Genomic DNA, 12097 nt, shown 5'->3' with positions numbered 1-12097 from the left:
CATTAAAATGGGGGGGGGGGCGGGGGGAAAGAGGAGCTCAGCCCTCCCAGCTGCTATGATAGTCCAGAATCTCCATTAGACATCCAGAAGAGGAGCTCAGCCTCCAGCTGCTATGAATAGTCCAGAATCTTCATTAGACAGGAGGATGCCTCCAGCTGCTACCAGATTCCATTAGACATGGCGGGGGGCGGGGGAAGAGGAGCTCAGCCTCCAGCTGCTGGTGATGACGGTTACCAGCCTATTGCACCACTGCAAGGACTGAAATCTCCAGGACACAAAGCTTGAAGAAGGGAATGACCAGGAGTCATTCCCATTTTTGCCCAGGCACCCCGGCCGACCTCACCGAGGCCAGCCAGGAGCACTCACAGGATGATGAGGAGGACGGCTATCAGTCATTTTGTACCTAATACTGTCTGCCACCAGGGAGGGGGAGGGGAGAGGATGCTGCTGTTTAGCGCTGCAGCACCCGTCTACCAGCAGCATCCAGTAGACATACGGTGACATTGAAAAGAGGCGAGAAACGATTTTTTTCCCTTTTCTTTGAGGGGGGAAGAGGGGTAAATTGACAACATATTCCCTGAACCACTGGCGACAATGTTTTTTTGACCCTTCAGGCACTGGGAGCTCAGCCAAGAATGCAAATGCTTTTCGGAGACTGCAGGAACTGTGGGATAGCTCGAGTCCTCAGTCCCCCCTCCCTCCCTCCATGAGCATCCATTTGATTCTTTGGCTTTCCATTACTGCTTGTCACACAGCACTGTGTTGAGTCCCTGCTGTGGCCTCTGTCTATCATAGCCTGGAGATTTTTTCAAAATGCTTTGGCATTTCGTCTTCTGGAATGGAGCTCTGATAGAACAGATTTGTCTCCCCATACAGCGATCAGATCCAGTATCTCCCGTACAGTCCATGCTGGAGCTCTTTTTGGATTTGGGACTGCATGGCCACCCATGCTGATCAGCGCTGCACGCTGGGCAAACAGGAAATGAAATTCAAAAGTTCGCGGGGCTTTTCCTGTTCTACCTGGCCAGTGCATCCGAGTTCAGATTGCTTTCCAGAGCGGTCACAATGGTGCACTGTGGGATACCGCCCAGAGGCCATACCATCGAATTGCGGCCACACTAACCTAATCCGACATGGCAATACCGATTTCGCATCCGACAAAGTGGGTATTCACCACGAAAGCTCATCGCTTCAATACGTCTGTTAGTCTACAAGGTGCCACAGGACTCTGCTGCTTTACAGATCCAGACTAACATGGCTTTACCCCTATGATAAATGATAGAACAGTGCTCAGAGAAGTAGAGGGAGGAAGGTAGAAGGACCACAGAAGATAGGGCCAGTTGCACAAAACTGAAAACAATTTATGAGCCAAATCAGCTGAAAGAAAGAGTTAAACAGAAAAAACATGAAGTGAAACAATTTGGAACTGTTTAAAGAACATTTTCATTTAGATCCCTCTAAATCCACAATACCTACAATTGAGGAAGAAGGGCTATGTGGTTTAAAAAAATAATCTGATCAAGCAGAGAAATAAAAAATATTTCTTAAAAAAAAAACATATAACAAATGGAGAAGAGAGGAAAGTTGATAGTGATTAATACAAATCAGAAGCTAGAAACGCAGAAAGCCTGTAAAGGAATCCAAGGGGGATACAAGGAGAAATAAATGGCCAGCGTTCTTGTCTGCAAACTGGGCACACCCGGTTTCTTATCTCAGGAACTTGGCCTTCCTCCATCCTCCCCTGTACTTTCACACGGACGGCCCCGTCTGCATCTGGCGGTGTTTGTAACTTCCCCCCTTTGCTTTTTCCCAGACTGCTGCGTTTGCAGCTGGGGGTGTTTTTGCAGTTTGCTATGCTGTTGAGCTCGTGATGGAGATTTTTGTAAGAAATCTTGATTTGTGCTGTGCAATTGCGCATGTGTAATCTTAGATAATAAAAGAGGCAGGTGAACTCAGAAAAGCAGCTTTTTTCACCTCCTCGTTTATCCTGCAAATTGGTGTCGAGTCTTTCCTTCATCTGGCGCCGAACGTGGGGCCCGAGCAACTTGGAACAGAGGCCTTAGGCGGTGACCTGAAGGCCTTTCGCTCACCACGCCCGGCAAGGGTTACAGACGCGTCATTCATCCGACTCTTGGATCTCGGTGAGTATGGGAGCTTCCCTATCAGCAACGCAGCTAAGCATAGGGATGACTTGTCTTATTTGCTCCGTAAGGCTCATCATAAATGCAGTGTTAAAGAGCTTTCTGCTATGCTTCAGCTAATAGGGGAACAATGTCCTTGGTATCCGGAGGGCGGGACCCTCCGATTATCGGACTGGGAAAAAATTGGCCGTACGTTGCATGCTGAACCTAGGGCACCGATTGAGGTGCTGCACTCCTGGCATCTCTGCAGGGATGGTGGAGCACTTTGCCCCTCCAGAGGCTCAGCTGCTGGTAGTTTGGGTGGTCCGCGCTAACCAGCGCATCCCCTCCCCGGTGCAACAGGTTAGGTACAACTTGACTGCTAGCCGTTCTCTCCTTCCTCATCCTGTGAGGTTGCTCCTGGCTGGCCTCGTGTAGGATCGGCCGAAGGTTGCCTGGGCAAAACATGGCATGACGCCTCTCCATTCCTTTTCAGCTTTTGTGTCTGGGATTCAAGTTGGCAGATGGTGCCAATAGGCTGGTAACCGTCATCACCGAGCGTGGAGGCTGAGCTCTCTTCCCCGCCCCCCGCCATGTTCTAATGGACGATTCTGGGGTTCATAGCGCTGGAGGCTGAGCTCTCTTTCCCCACCCCGCCATGTCTAAATGAAGATTCTGGACTTCAATAGCAGCTGGAGGCTGAGCTGCCTCTTTCCCCCCCTCGGCCATTGTTAACATGGAGATTCTGACTATTCATAGCAGCTGTGTGGGCGGCTGAGCTCCTCTTTCCATTCCACCCGCCCCCCGCCTCCCCGCCATGGGTTAAGTTCGATGAGGAGATTCTGGCTATCTATAGCAGCTGGAGGACTGAGCTCCTCTGTCCCCCCCCCCCATGTTTCATATTATCTGGAGAATTCTGGACTATATTTCTTTTCATAGCGCATGGAGCGCTGAGTCATACTTGCCCCCTCCTGCTCCCGCCATGTCTTGTATGGATTCTGAGAACTAATCGTAGCCCAGCTGAGGCTGAGCTCCTCGCCCCTGCCGCACACAGTTTAATAAGTAATGGAGAGTGTCCTGCCTGTGGAATATTCATAGCGACTGGCGAGCTACTCTCCACTCTTTATCTACAAAAAGTCAGTCGTTCTCTTTCATCGTCCTCCATTCTTTATTACTTCTCCACAAATATGGAAGGGACCACTGCCCTGGATAATGCCCAGGGGTGTGCGGGAGGGAAGCAACACTGGGGTGGGATGTTGTATGCAGGCGGGCCAGCACCCCCTAACAATGGATTTGCAACTATTCATTTCGGTGGGATATGCTGGGGCCTCTGAACCATGGAAGCAGGCTGTGCTTCCTCTGGTTCTCTTAGGTAGGAAACTGCCCCATTTCATAGAGGGGACTGACTCTCATTTTTTTCGAGTAGACAAAACATAACAGAATGGGACATGGACCTGGGAAGTTCATTTCAATTTTTGTCCTTGCGCCCCGGTCCCACTCAGCTTAGGAGGCAGCCGGGAGCATCTCATCTGACAAGCAGCAGCTGATGGTACAATATGACATGGTAACCAAGTCATGGCAATTTCCAAAGCAGCAGACGTGCAATAGGTTCATGTTGGTACAGTCTTGCTACCTTGCAAAGGCAATATGAATAGCTGCCTGTTGTAGCACTGCAGTACCGCGTCTGTCAGCAGCCAATCCATGTTATAATGCATACGTTACAGTGAAAAGAAGGCAAACCAGGTCTCGTGTGGGGTTACCTGCATGCGCATCTGGCCAGGAGCAATTCATCTCCAGAGGAACTCATAGCGTCCACTCGTCCGATTCGGCCTAAGCTTCAAGGGGGCCTATTCTGAGTAGACTTATAACTAGTAAATCTCAACTAATTTACCTCCTCAGCTTTTCATTGCCTTCAATGATCTCATGAGCTCTACGGAAAGGCGCAATACAGCATCAGAGCTAAAGAAATTCAAAATCAGTAAGATTACAAAATTACGTAAAATATAAGGTAGGACTAAATGAGCTGAGTAAATAAAACATATCTCAATCCAGGAATAAATAGCCGGCATGAATCAAAGCATAAATATAGACGTACTATCTAATTTTAATAGAGATAAGGTACGAAAATACAAAGAACAAAACAAGGCTGCGAGCATGGAAATAAGACAGTTAAACAATAAGCCATACATAATCAGGATTTCATAAATACTTAACATTCTAGAGCAATCATACTCCCATATATAATGCGACCATGATGTCCACTAGAATATTAAAAAACAGAATACACTAAATTAAAGCTAAATAAGAAACTTTAGATTAAAGGAATTGTCTGCCGTTGCTTTACGGAGGAAGTAGGGTTGAGTGATGACATTTCAGAAATCACCCACGACACATGTTTTCTTCTGCTCTTCCATCATGCATTGTGATCTCAACCCCAAGATTTCCAAAGGGTTGGGAGACGATAGCTACTCACAATGGCAACACCCTCTGGAATCGAGTGCTATCCTCAGTACATGGACACACACCCAATTAAACGTCAATGTTGGTTAGTTGTGACGCGTGTGCGCTCACTTATACAATCTATTTTAAAAAAAACAGTTTCTCTGTAAATCAAAATCCCATAAGGTCTTTACAACCTTCATATGCACAGAACTCTTTGCTGTTCTTATCACTTGGTATAGTTTGGAAGTCGTCTCAGGATAGCGATGGCTCAGGTTGAGGACTGTTGAAAGCTGACCTCACCTTTTGTCGGTAGATTCCTTGAATCAGGCAGTTGCAGTATGAAATCTCTGAGGACAAAGGGCTTGGCTACAATCATAGATCATAGAACAAAAGACCTCAAGAGATCATCTAGTCCCAATCCCCTGAACTTGGAGGCAGACTAAGTTCTATAGCACGCCATCCCGACAGATGTGATTTGGTCTTAATCTTCTTCAATGAAACCTCAGTCGTGGGAGATATCCAACCTACTCTTCCCTGGGCAATTTATTCACAGGCTAAACCTACCCTGCACGGTAGGAATAGTTTTTTTAATGTCTAACCTAAATGTTCCTTGCCGAATTTAGCCATTGCTGTCCGTTCCTTCAAGTGATTAAGGAGAACAGTTTTTTCCCTCTCCTAACTTTACTAGGTACTTTGGAAAAATGTTTTTCATTTTTTTTTTTTCCCCCTCTCATCAAGAAATAGTCCCTTGGTAGTCTTGATTATCTTTGCGACCCATGTGAGGCATTACCTGTTAGAAGAGATGTCCTTACACAGGGGGAAAGGATCTACAGCAAAATTTGGTTACTCCAGTCCCAAGGACAGTTATTACCGAGGCTCAAGTTGGCATCTTAGAATCTCACACAAAGACAGCTTTGTAGCCATGCCTATATAATTTATAAAGATTTATTTAAATATGAAAAGGAACCAGAGAAACTGTTTACACAAGTTTAAAGCAGGTAAACACTGTTAACTCATTGTGATATCTCTCCTTAAGTTTCACAATGGTATTAGAAGCTTGCTGTAATCCCACAAGCTCTATGTCTCTTTAGATAAAACCCAGGCTAAGCAGTTGGGAGTCTTGCTATGACTGGGGAAAAACCTATGCGTGCCCACAGAGTTCCCAGCGCATTGCAGCATCCAGTAGACATACGGTGACACTGAAAAGAGGCGAGAAATGATTTCTTTCCCTTTTCTTTGAAGGCGGGGAAGAGGGGTAAATTGACAACATATTCCCTGAACCACTGGCGACAATGTTTTTGACCCTTCAGGCACTGGAAGCTCAGCCAAGAACGCAAATGCTTTTCGGAAACTGCAGGAACTGTGGGATAGCTCGAGTCCTCAGTCCCCACTCCCTCCCTCCATGAGCATCCATTGATTCTTTGGCTTTCCATTACTCTTGTCACACAGCACTGAATTGAGTCCCTGCTGTGGCCTCTGTCTATCATAGCCTGGAGATTTTTTCAAATGCTTTGGCATTTCGTCTTCTGGAATGGGGCTCTGATAGAATAGATTTGTCTCCCCATACAGCGATCAGATCCAATATCTCCCGTACAGTCCATGCTGGAGCTCTTTTTGGATTTGGGACTGCATGGCCACCCATGCTGATCAGCGCTGCATGCTGGACAAACAGGAAATGAAATTCAAATGTTCGTGGGGCTTTTCCTGTTTACCTGGCCAGTGCATCTGATTTCAGACTGCTTTCCAGAGCGGTCACAATGGTGCACTGTGGGATACCGCCCAGAGGCCAACGCCATCGAATTGCGGCCACACTAACCTTAATCCGACATGGCAATACCGATTTCAGCGTTACTCCCCTCATCGGGGAGGAATACAGAAATTGGTTTTAAGAGACCTCTATATCGATATAAAGGGCTTTGTTGTGTGGACAGCTGCAGGGTTTAATTGGTTTAATGAAGCTAAATTCGGTATAAACGCGTAGTGTAGACCAGGCCATAGACGAACAGGCGTATTGGAGCACGAGCTTTCATGGGAGAATACCCACTTCGTTGGATGCATGTGACATGCATCCGACAAAGTGGGTATTCACCCACGAAAGCTCATGCTTCAATACGTCTGTTAGTCTACAAGGTGCCACAGGACTCTGCTGCTTTTACAGATCCAGACTAACATGGCTACCCCTCTGATAAATGATAGAACAGTGCTCAGAGAAGTAGAGGAGGAGGTAGAAGGACCCCACAGAAGAAGGGCCAGTTGCACAAAACTGAAAACAATTATGAGCCAAATCAGCTGAAAGAAAGAGTTTAAACAGAAAAACATGAGTGACAATTTGGAACTGTTTAAAGAACATTTCATTAGATCCCTCTAAATCCACAATCCTACAATTGAGGAAGAAGGCTATGTGGTTTAAAAAATAATCTGATCAAGCAGAGAAATAAAAAAATATTTCTTAAAAAAACATATAACAAATGGAGAAGAGAGGAAAGTTGATAGTGATTAATACAAATCAGAAGCTAGGAAACGCAGAAAGCCTGTAAAGGAATCCAAAGGATACAAGGAGAAATAAATGGCCAGCAGAGTTAAGGAAACTAAAAAGAAGCGTTTAAAGTATATTAGAAACAAAAAGAGTCCTAGCAATGGTACTGGTACATTACTAGATGGAAATGGTAGAACTGTCAATGATAACGCAGAAAAGGCAGAAGTGTTCCATTGTAGGAATGACTCCGGGCCCACAGGCTGGATACCTTATTATTGAGGCATTTTGTTCTTGTCTGCAAACTGGGCACACCCGGTTTCTTATCTCAGGAACTTGGTCTTCCTCCATCCTCCCCTGTACTTTCACACGGACGGCCCCGTCTGCATCTGGCGGTGTTTTGTAACTTCCCCCCTTTGCTTTTTCCCAGACTGCTGCGTTTGCAGCTGGGGGTGTTTTTGCAGTTTGCTATGCTGTTGAGCTCGTGATGGGAGATTTTTGTAAGAAATCTTGATTTGTGCTGTGCAATTGCGCATGTGTAATCTTAGATAATAAAAGAGGCAGGTGAACTCAGAAAAGCAGCTTTTTCACCTCCTCGTTTATCCTGCAAATTGGTGTCGAGTCTTTCCTTCATTCCATAAACATTTCTGTTCCATATCAGGGGAAAAGCCACATGTATTCACATCATATAATGATAAAATACTTTCTATCCAGCAGCAACTCATGAGGATATTAAACAGCAACTACTGAAGCTAGATATTTTCTAAATAAGGAGATCCAGATAACTTGCATCCAAGCATTTTAAAAGGGCTGACCAATGAACCCTCTGGATTGTTAATGTTGATTTTCAATAAATTGTGAACACTGGGGAAGTTCCAGAGCACTAGGGGGAAAAAATGTATATTGTACCAATACTTAATACAAGGGTTAATGGGATTACTGAGATAATTATAAGCCTGTTGCCTGATGTCAATCCTGGGGGAAAATAATGGAACAGCTGATACAGGACTTGATTAATAAAAAATTAAAGCAAGGTAAAATAATTTATGCTAATCTCGATAGGTTTATGAAAAATGGATCCCGTCAACCTAACTCGATTTTTTTTATGAGAATACAGTGTTTGGCTGAGAAAGCTAATATTGTTGATGTAATAGACTTCTGTAAGGCATTTGACTTGGTATCACACAACATTTTGATTAAGAAACTAGAACAATACAAATTCAATATGGCACATACTAAATTGATTAAAAACTGGCTGACTGATAGATCTCAAAATGTAATTGTTAATAGGTAATCATTTACAAGCAGGTGTGTTTCTAGGGGCATCCCACAGGGACCAGTTCTTGTCTGTATACAACAACATTTTTATCAATAACCTGAAAGAAACCATAAAATCATCATTAAGGTTTGCAGACGACATAAAGATTGTGGAGTGGTAAATAATAAAGAGGACAGGTCACTGATATAAAGTGATCTGGATTGCTTGGTAAACTGGGCACAAGCAAACAATATATGTTTCAATATGGCCAAATGTAAAGTCATTCATGTAGGAAAACGACTACAGACTATATTACAGAATGGGAGGAATCTACCCTGGGAAGCAGTGATCCTGGAAAAGAATTGGTGACCATGGTGATTATGAGCTCCCAGTGTGGTGCCATGGCCAAAAGGGCTAATGTAATTTGTGGATGTATAAACAGGGAGTAATGGGTAGGAGTAAGGACACAATTTTAACTCTCTCCATGGCACCTGTGAGACCAATAATGGAACACCATGCCCACCTCTGATGCCCATATTTTTAAAAGGATGTTGAGAAATTGGAGAGGGTTCAGAAAAGAGCCACAAAAAATATCCATGGGCTAAGAAAATGCCCTACAGTGAGAGACTTAAGGATATCTTATTAGCCTGTCAAAAAGAAGACAGAGGTGACTTGATTACTGCGTATAAGTACCTTCCTGGGGTGAAAATACTTGGTACTGAAGAGCTCTGTGATCTACCGGAAAAGGTAGAACAAGAACCAATGGATGGAAGCTGAAGCCAGACAAATTCATATTAGAAGTTAGGCACAAACTGCTGGAACAAACTCTCAAGGGAAGTGGTGGATTCTCCATCTCTTGATGTCTTCAGATTAACACTGGATGTGTTTCTTAAACATATTCTTTCGTATAAGAGGGGTAGCTGTTTTAGTCTGGATCTGTAAAAGCAGCAAAGAATCCTGTGGCACCTTATAGACTAACAGACGTTTTGGAGCATGAGCTTTCGTGGGTGAATACCCACTTCGTCGGTTATTATAGAAACTTCTATCACCTTTTGAAATTTAAGACTAACTAATTTTTATATCTATGTTTACCTCCTTTAACCCTGTAAATAATTCTCCAGTTTCCTTTTCCTATTTAATAAATCTGCATACAGTTTATTACAGGATTGGCTTCATGCGTTGTTTTTGATGTGAGATCTAAGGTGCAACTGACCTGGTGTAAGTGACTGGTCCTTTGGCACTGGGAGTCACCTGAATTTTGCTGTGACGGTTAGTGTAAGGGACATTTCTCCCAACGGTAGGCTCACCTGGGTAACGAGACAGATCCCAGTACCCAAGGGGACTGTCTGTGAGTCCACATTAAGGCTGATGAGTTTACCCCTGATAATTGCTCAGTGAAATCGAAGTATAGCACTCACAACCAGTTTGGGGTTTGTACCCTGTTTCCCCACAGTCAGCCCTGGGGTTGGTACTCACGCTTTTATTTCTCTGCAGAACAGCTTGACACACTCACTGGTTGGAAATCTGCCTAAGCCATGCAGCAGGCATGGAGCATACTCTGTGCTAAAAGTAACACACTTCACACTATTATTTTAATACAGAAATAAGAGCATGACTAATCCTATCCCAGACCTGCACTAAAGGACACACCAAAGGTGGGGAAAGAGTGAGAGCTCCATTCTCACTAAAGAAGCAGTGAGAAAAGCACTAGGTGGGACCAGTGCTGCAGCTCCTTTCACACCTTCAGTATCAAAGATCTGGATGTGTCAGGGACCATGCACCCAGCCCCAACAGTCACTGCTTTTGTGGAGTGTTCAACACACTGTCGGGGATGTATGTGCTTTTCACATAGATGGGCAATTCCTGAAGGACTCAGAAGCTCTAATCTATCCTGAGAATACTTCTGATCCCCATGACTGCCTCATCTAGAGAGCCCTTGCCTGTCCTGTGTTTTCATCTAGCCTGACAATTCCAGGCCTCTGTATCTCCCAAAGACAGTCCTTTCCAGCTTAAGAAACCCAGGCTCCAACCCCCGCAAGAGAAACATAATAAAAACACATGATTGGGACTCTTTGCTAAGGGTCCCTGAAACTCAAAACCCAACTCCCACCTTTCCCCTAATGCCACTTGCTATCCTCTCAAGCAAACTACTACTCCCCAAAAATCCCACTGTATGCCCAAAACAACCAGCTGCCTCCAACCCTCTTCTGCCATCCCCCATCTCTGGGGAAGCTAGTCTCACCTCCAGTGTCCGGATCATGGAAGTTGGGGTCCAGTCCCTTCTCCAGCAGTCTGCAGACCTTCTCCACATTTAGCATTTGCACGTACTCCATGAACTTCTTCAGATTTGCCTGCAGCCATGACATCCCAGGAAAATACACAACACACAATGTTAACACCCTGTTACTGAAGAAATAGCCACTGGAGGAAAACACACCCTTCCTGGAGACCCAAGGTATACTGGAAACATCCACCAGAGTCAGTGGGGCACATATTCACTCGCAGCACCTTAAACCAGCCAGAAGGCGTACAGCAGATGAGCTACCAGGGCCACATTTCCTGCCCCAGAGATTGGGGACAGATGAAGCGTATCATGGAAGCCAGAAACACTGGGGCAAATAACTATCTCCCCCTGCCCTCCACCCAAGTCCCCAAGACACACCTCTACCCTCCCACTAGATATCTTCTATTCATATACACCATAAATTGAAACATATACAGTATATACAACTGTGACAGACACACTATAAACTGAAGTCTCAACAGTTATGTGATTTTTAGCAACAACTTCTCCAGCAAGACCACACACTCCTTGAAACCTAAGGTGACATACCAGCTTCCTGTTAGGCAGCAAAGTCAAGCTGATGCGTGTAAAATGTATGGCGGATGGCTTTATTTGTATCTCTTGTTTACACTATGTTGTCCCCAGTCAACATTTTAAAGTGGTATAATCCATCTATCTGCCTCTTGAACTTAAAGCGCTTAAATTAGAGGAGATCAGGCTCCTTGAACATTGACTCTTATTGTGAGTTTTAATAACTGGAGTCACTGTCGCTTTTACTCTCTACTTCGTAACTGTGCTTTTATTATTGATGTCGCTTTCAGCCGTGGGCCTCCCAAACGGGGCCAGCAATTAGACCTGTTCTCAAGGGGCTTGTCTTTTCTCAGCTGCACATAGGCCCTCCTTTTAAGATTGTGGGGTTTTTTCAATTATAATGTTTAGCAAATATATTTATTTAAGCAAATTCCACACAAATGCGTAGGTTCCAGAAGTTGGTGATTTGAGGAGACAGCCCCAAGCAGACAGACAGCAGACCTATGTGAGCTTGAACATGCTCATTCCCCAAGGGGCTTTAGTTCAGCTTCCCAGATCTGTGTCACAGAAATTTCTTCCTCTGAGATGCGTGTTATCAAACCCTGCAATAGCCAGCTTTGAAGGAAGTGTGCAAGGTCTTTGGGGCAGTGCCTACCACAAAAGGAATAATATTAATAATGATCTGGCTAGTATGAGTCTCAAAAAAAAATAACTCTGTCTACAAGGTTCAAGGAAACCACCCCAAACTCTGCAAGCAAAGACCAAAAGGGCCCTCATGGCTCCACCAGCAATCGGCATCCAGCAGCACTCTCCTTGCTGGGAAGATGGTGGAGGGAAGTCAGCTGGATACAATCACCAATGCAATAAAACTTGAAAGTGATCCAGTTGAAGTGAATCTGCACGGGGCTTTGAACTCAGTTTAAACCAGGATCATATGTGATTTAGCTAGTCAGTGCAGACAGGACCAAAGGATATCAAAATATGTTTCT

General features: G+C 44.7%; 1 protein-coding gene across 1 annotated transcript in view; it reads right to left on the bottom strand.

Annotated features, from left to right (window-relative positions):
• Window positions 1–12097, bottom strand: part of LOC116823921 (SH3 and multiple ankyrin repeat domains protein 2-like) — a 109617-nt gene that overhangs the window by 25455 nt on the left and 72065 nt on the right. Inside the window, exon 4 of the mRNA XM_075063439.1 lies at window positions 10536–10644. Within this exon, the coding sequence (XP_074919540.1) occupies window positions 10536–10644 (109 nt within the window). The remainder of the gene's footprint in view (window positions 1–10535; window positions 10645–12097) is intronic.

The sequence above is a fragment of the Chelonoidis abingdonii genome, chromosome 1, assembly GCF_003597395.2.
Source record: "Chelonoidis abingdonii isolate Lonesome George chromosome 1, CheloAbing_2.0, whole genome shotgun sequence".
Taxonomy (NCBI): Eukaryota; Metazoa; Chordata; order Testudines; family Testudinidae; genus Chelonoidis; species Chelonoidis abingdonii.
Note: the sequence above shows the minus strand (reverse complement) of the source record. Positions and strands in the feature narration are given on the sequence as shown.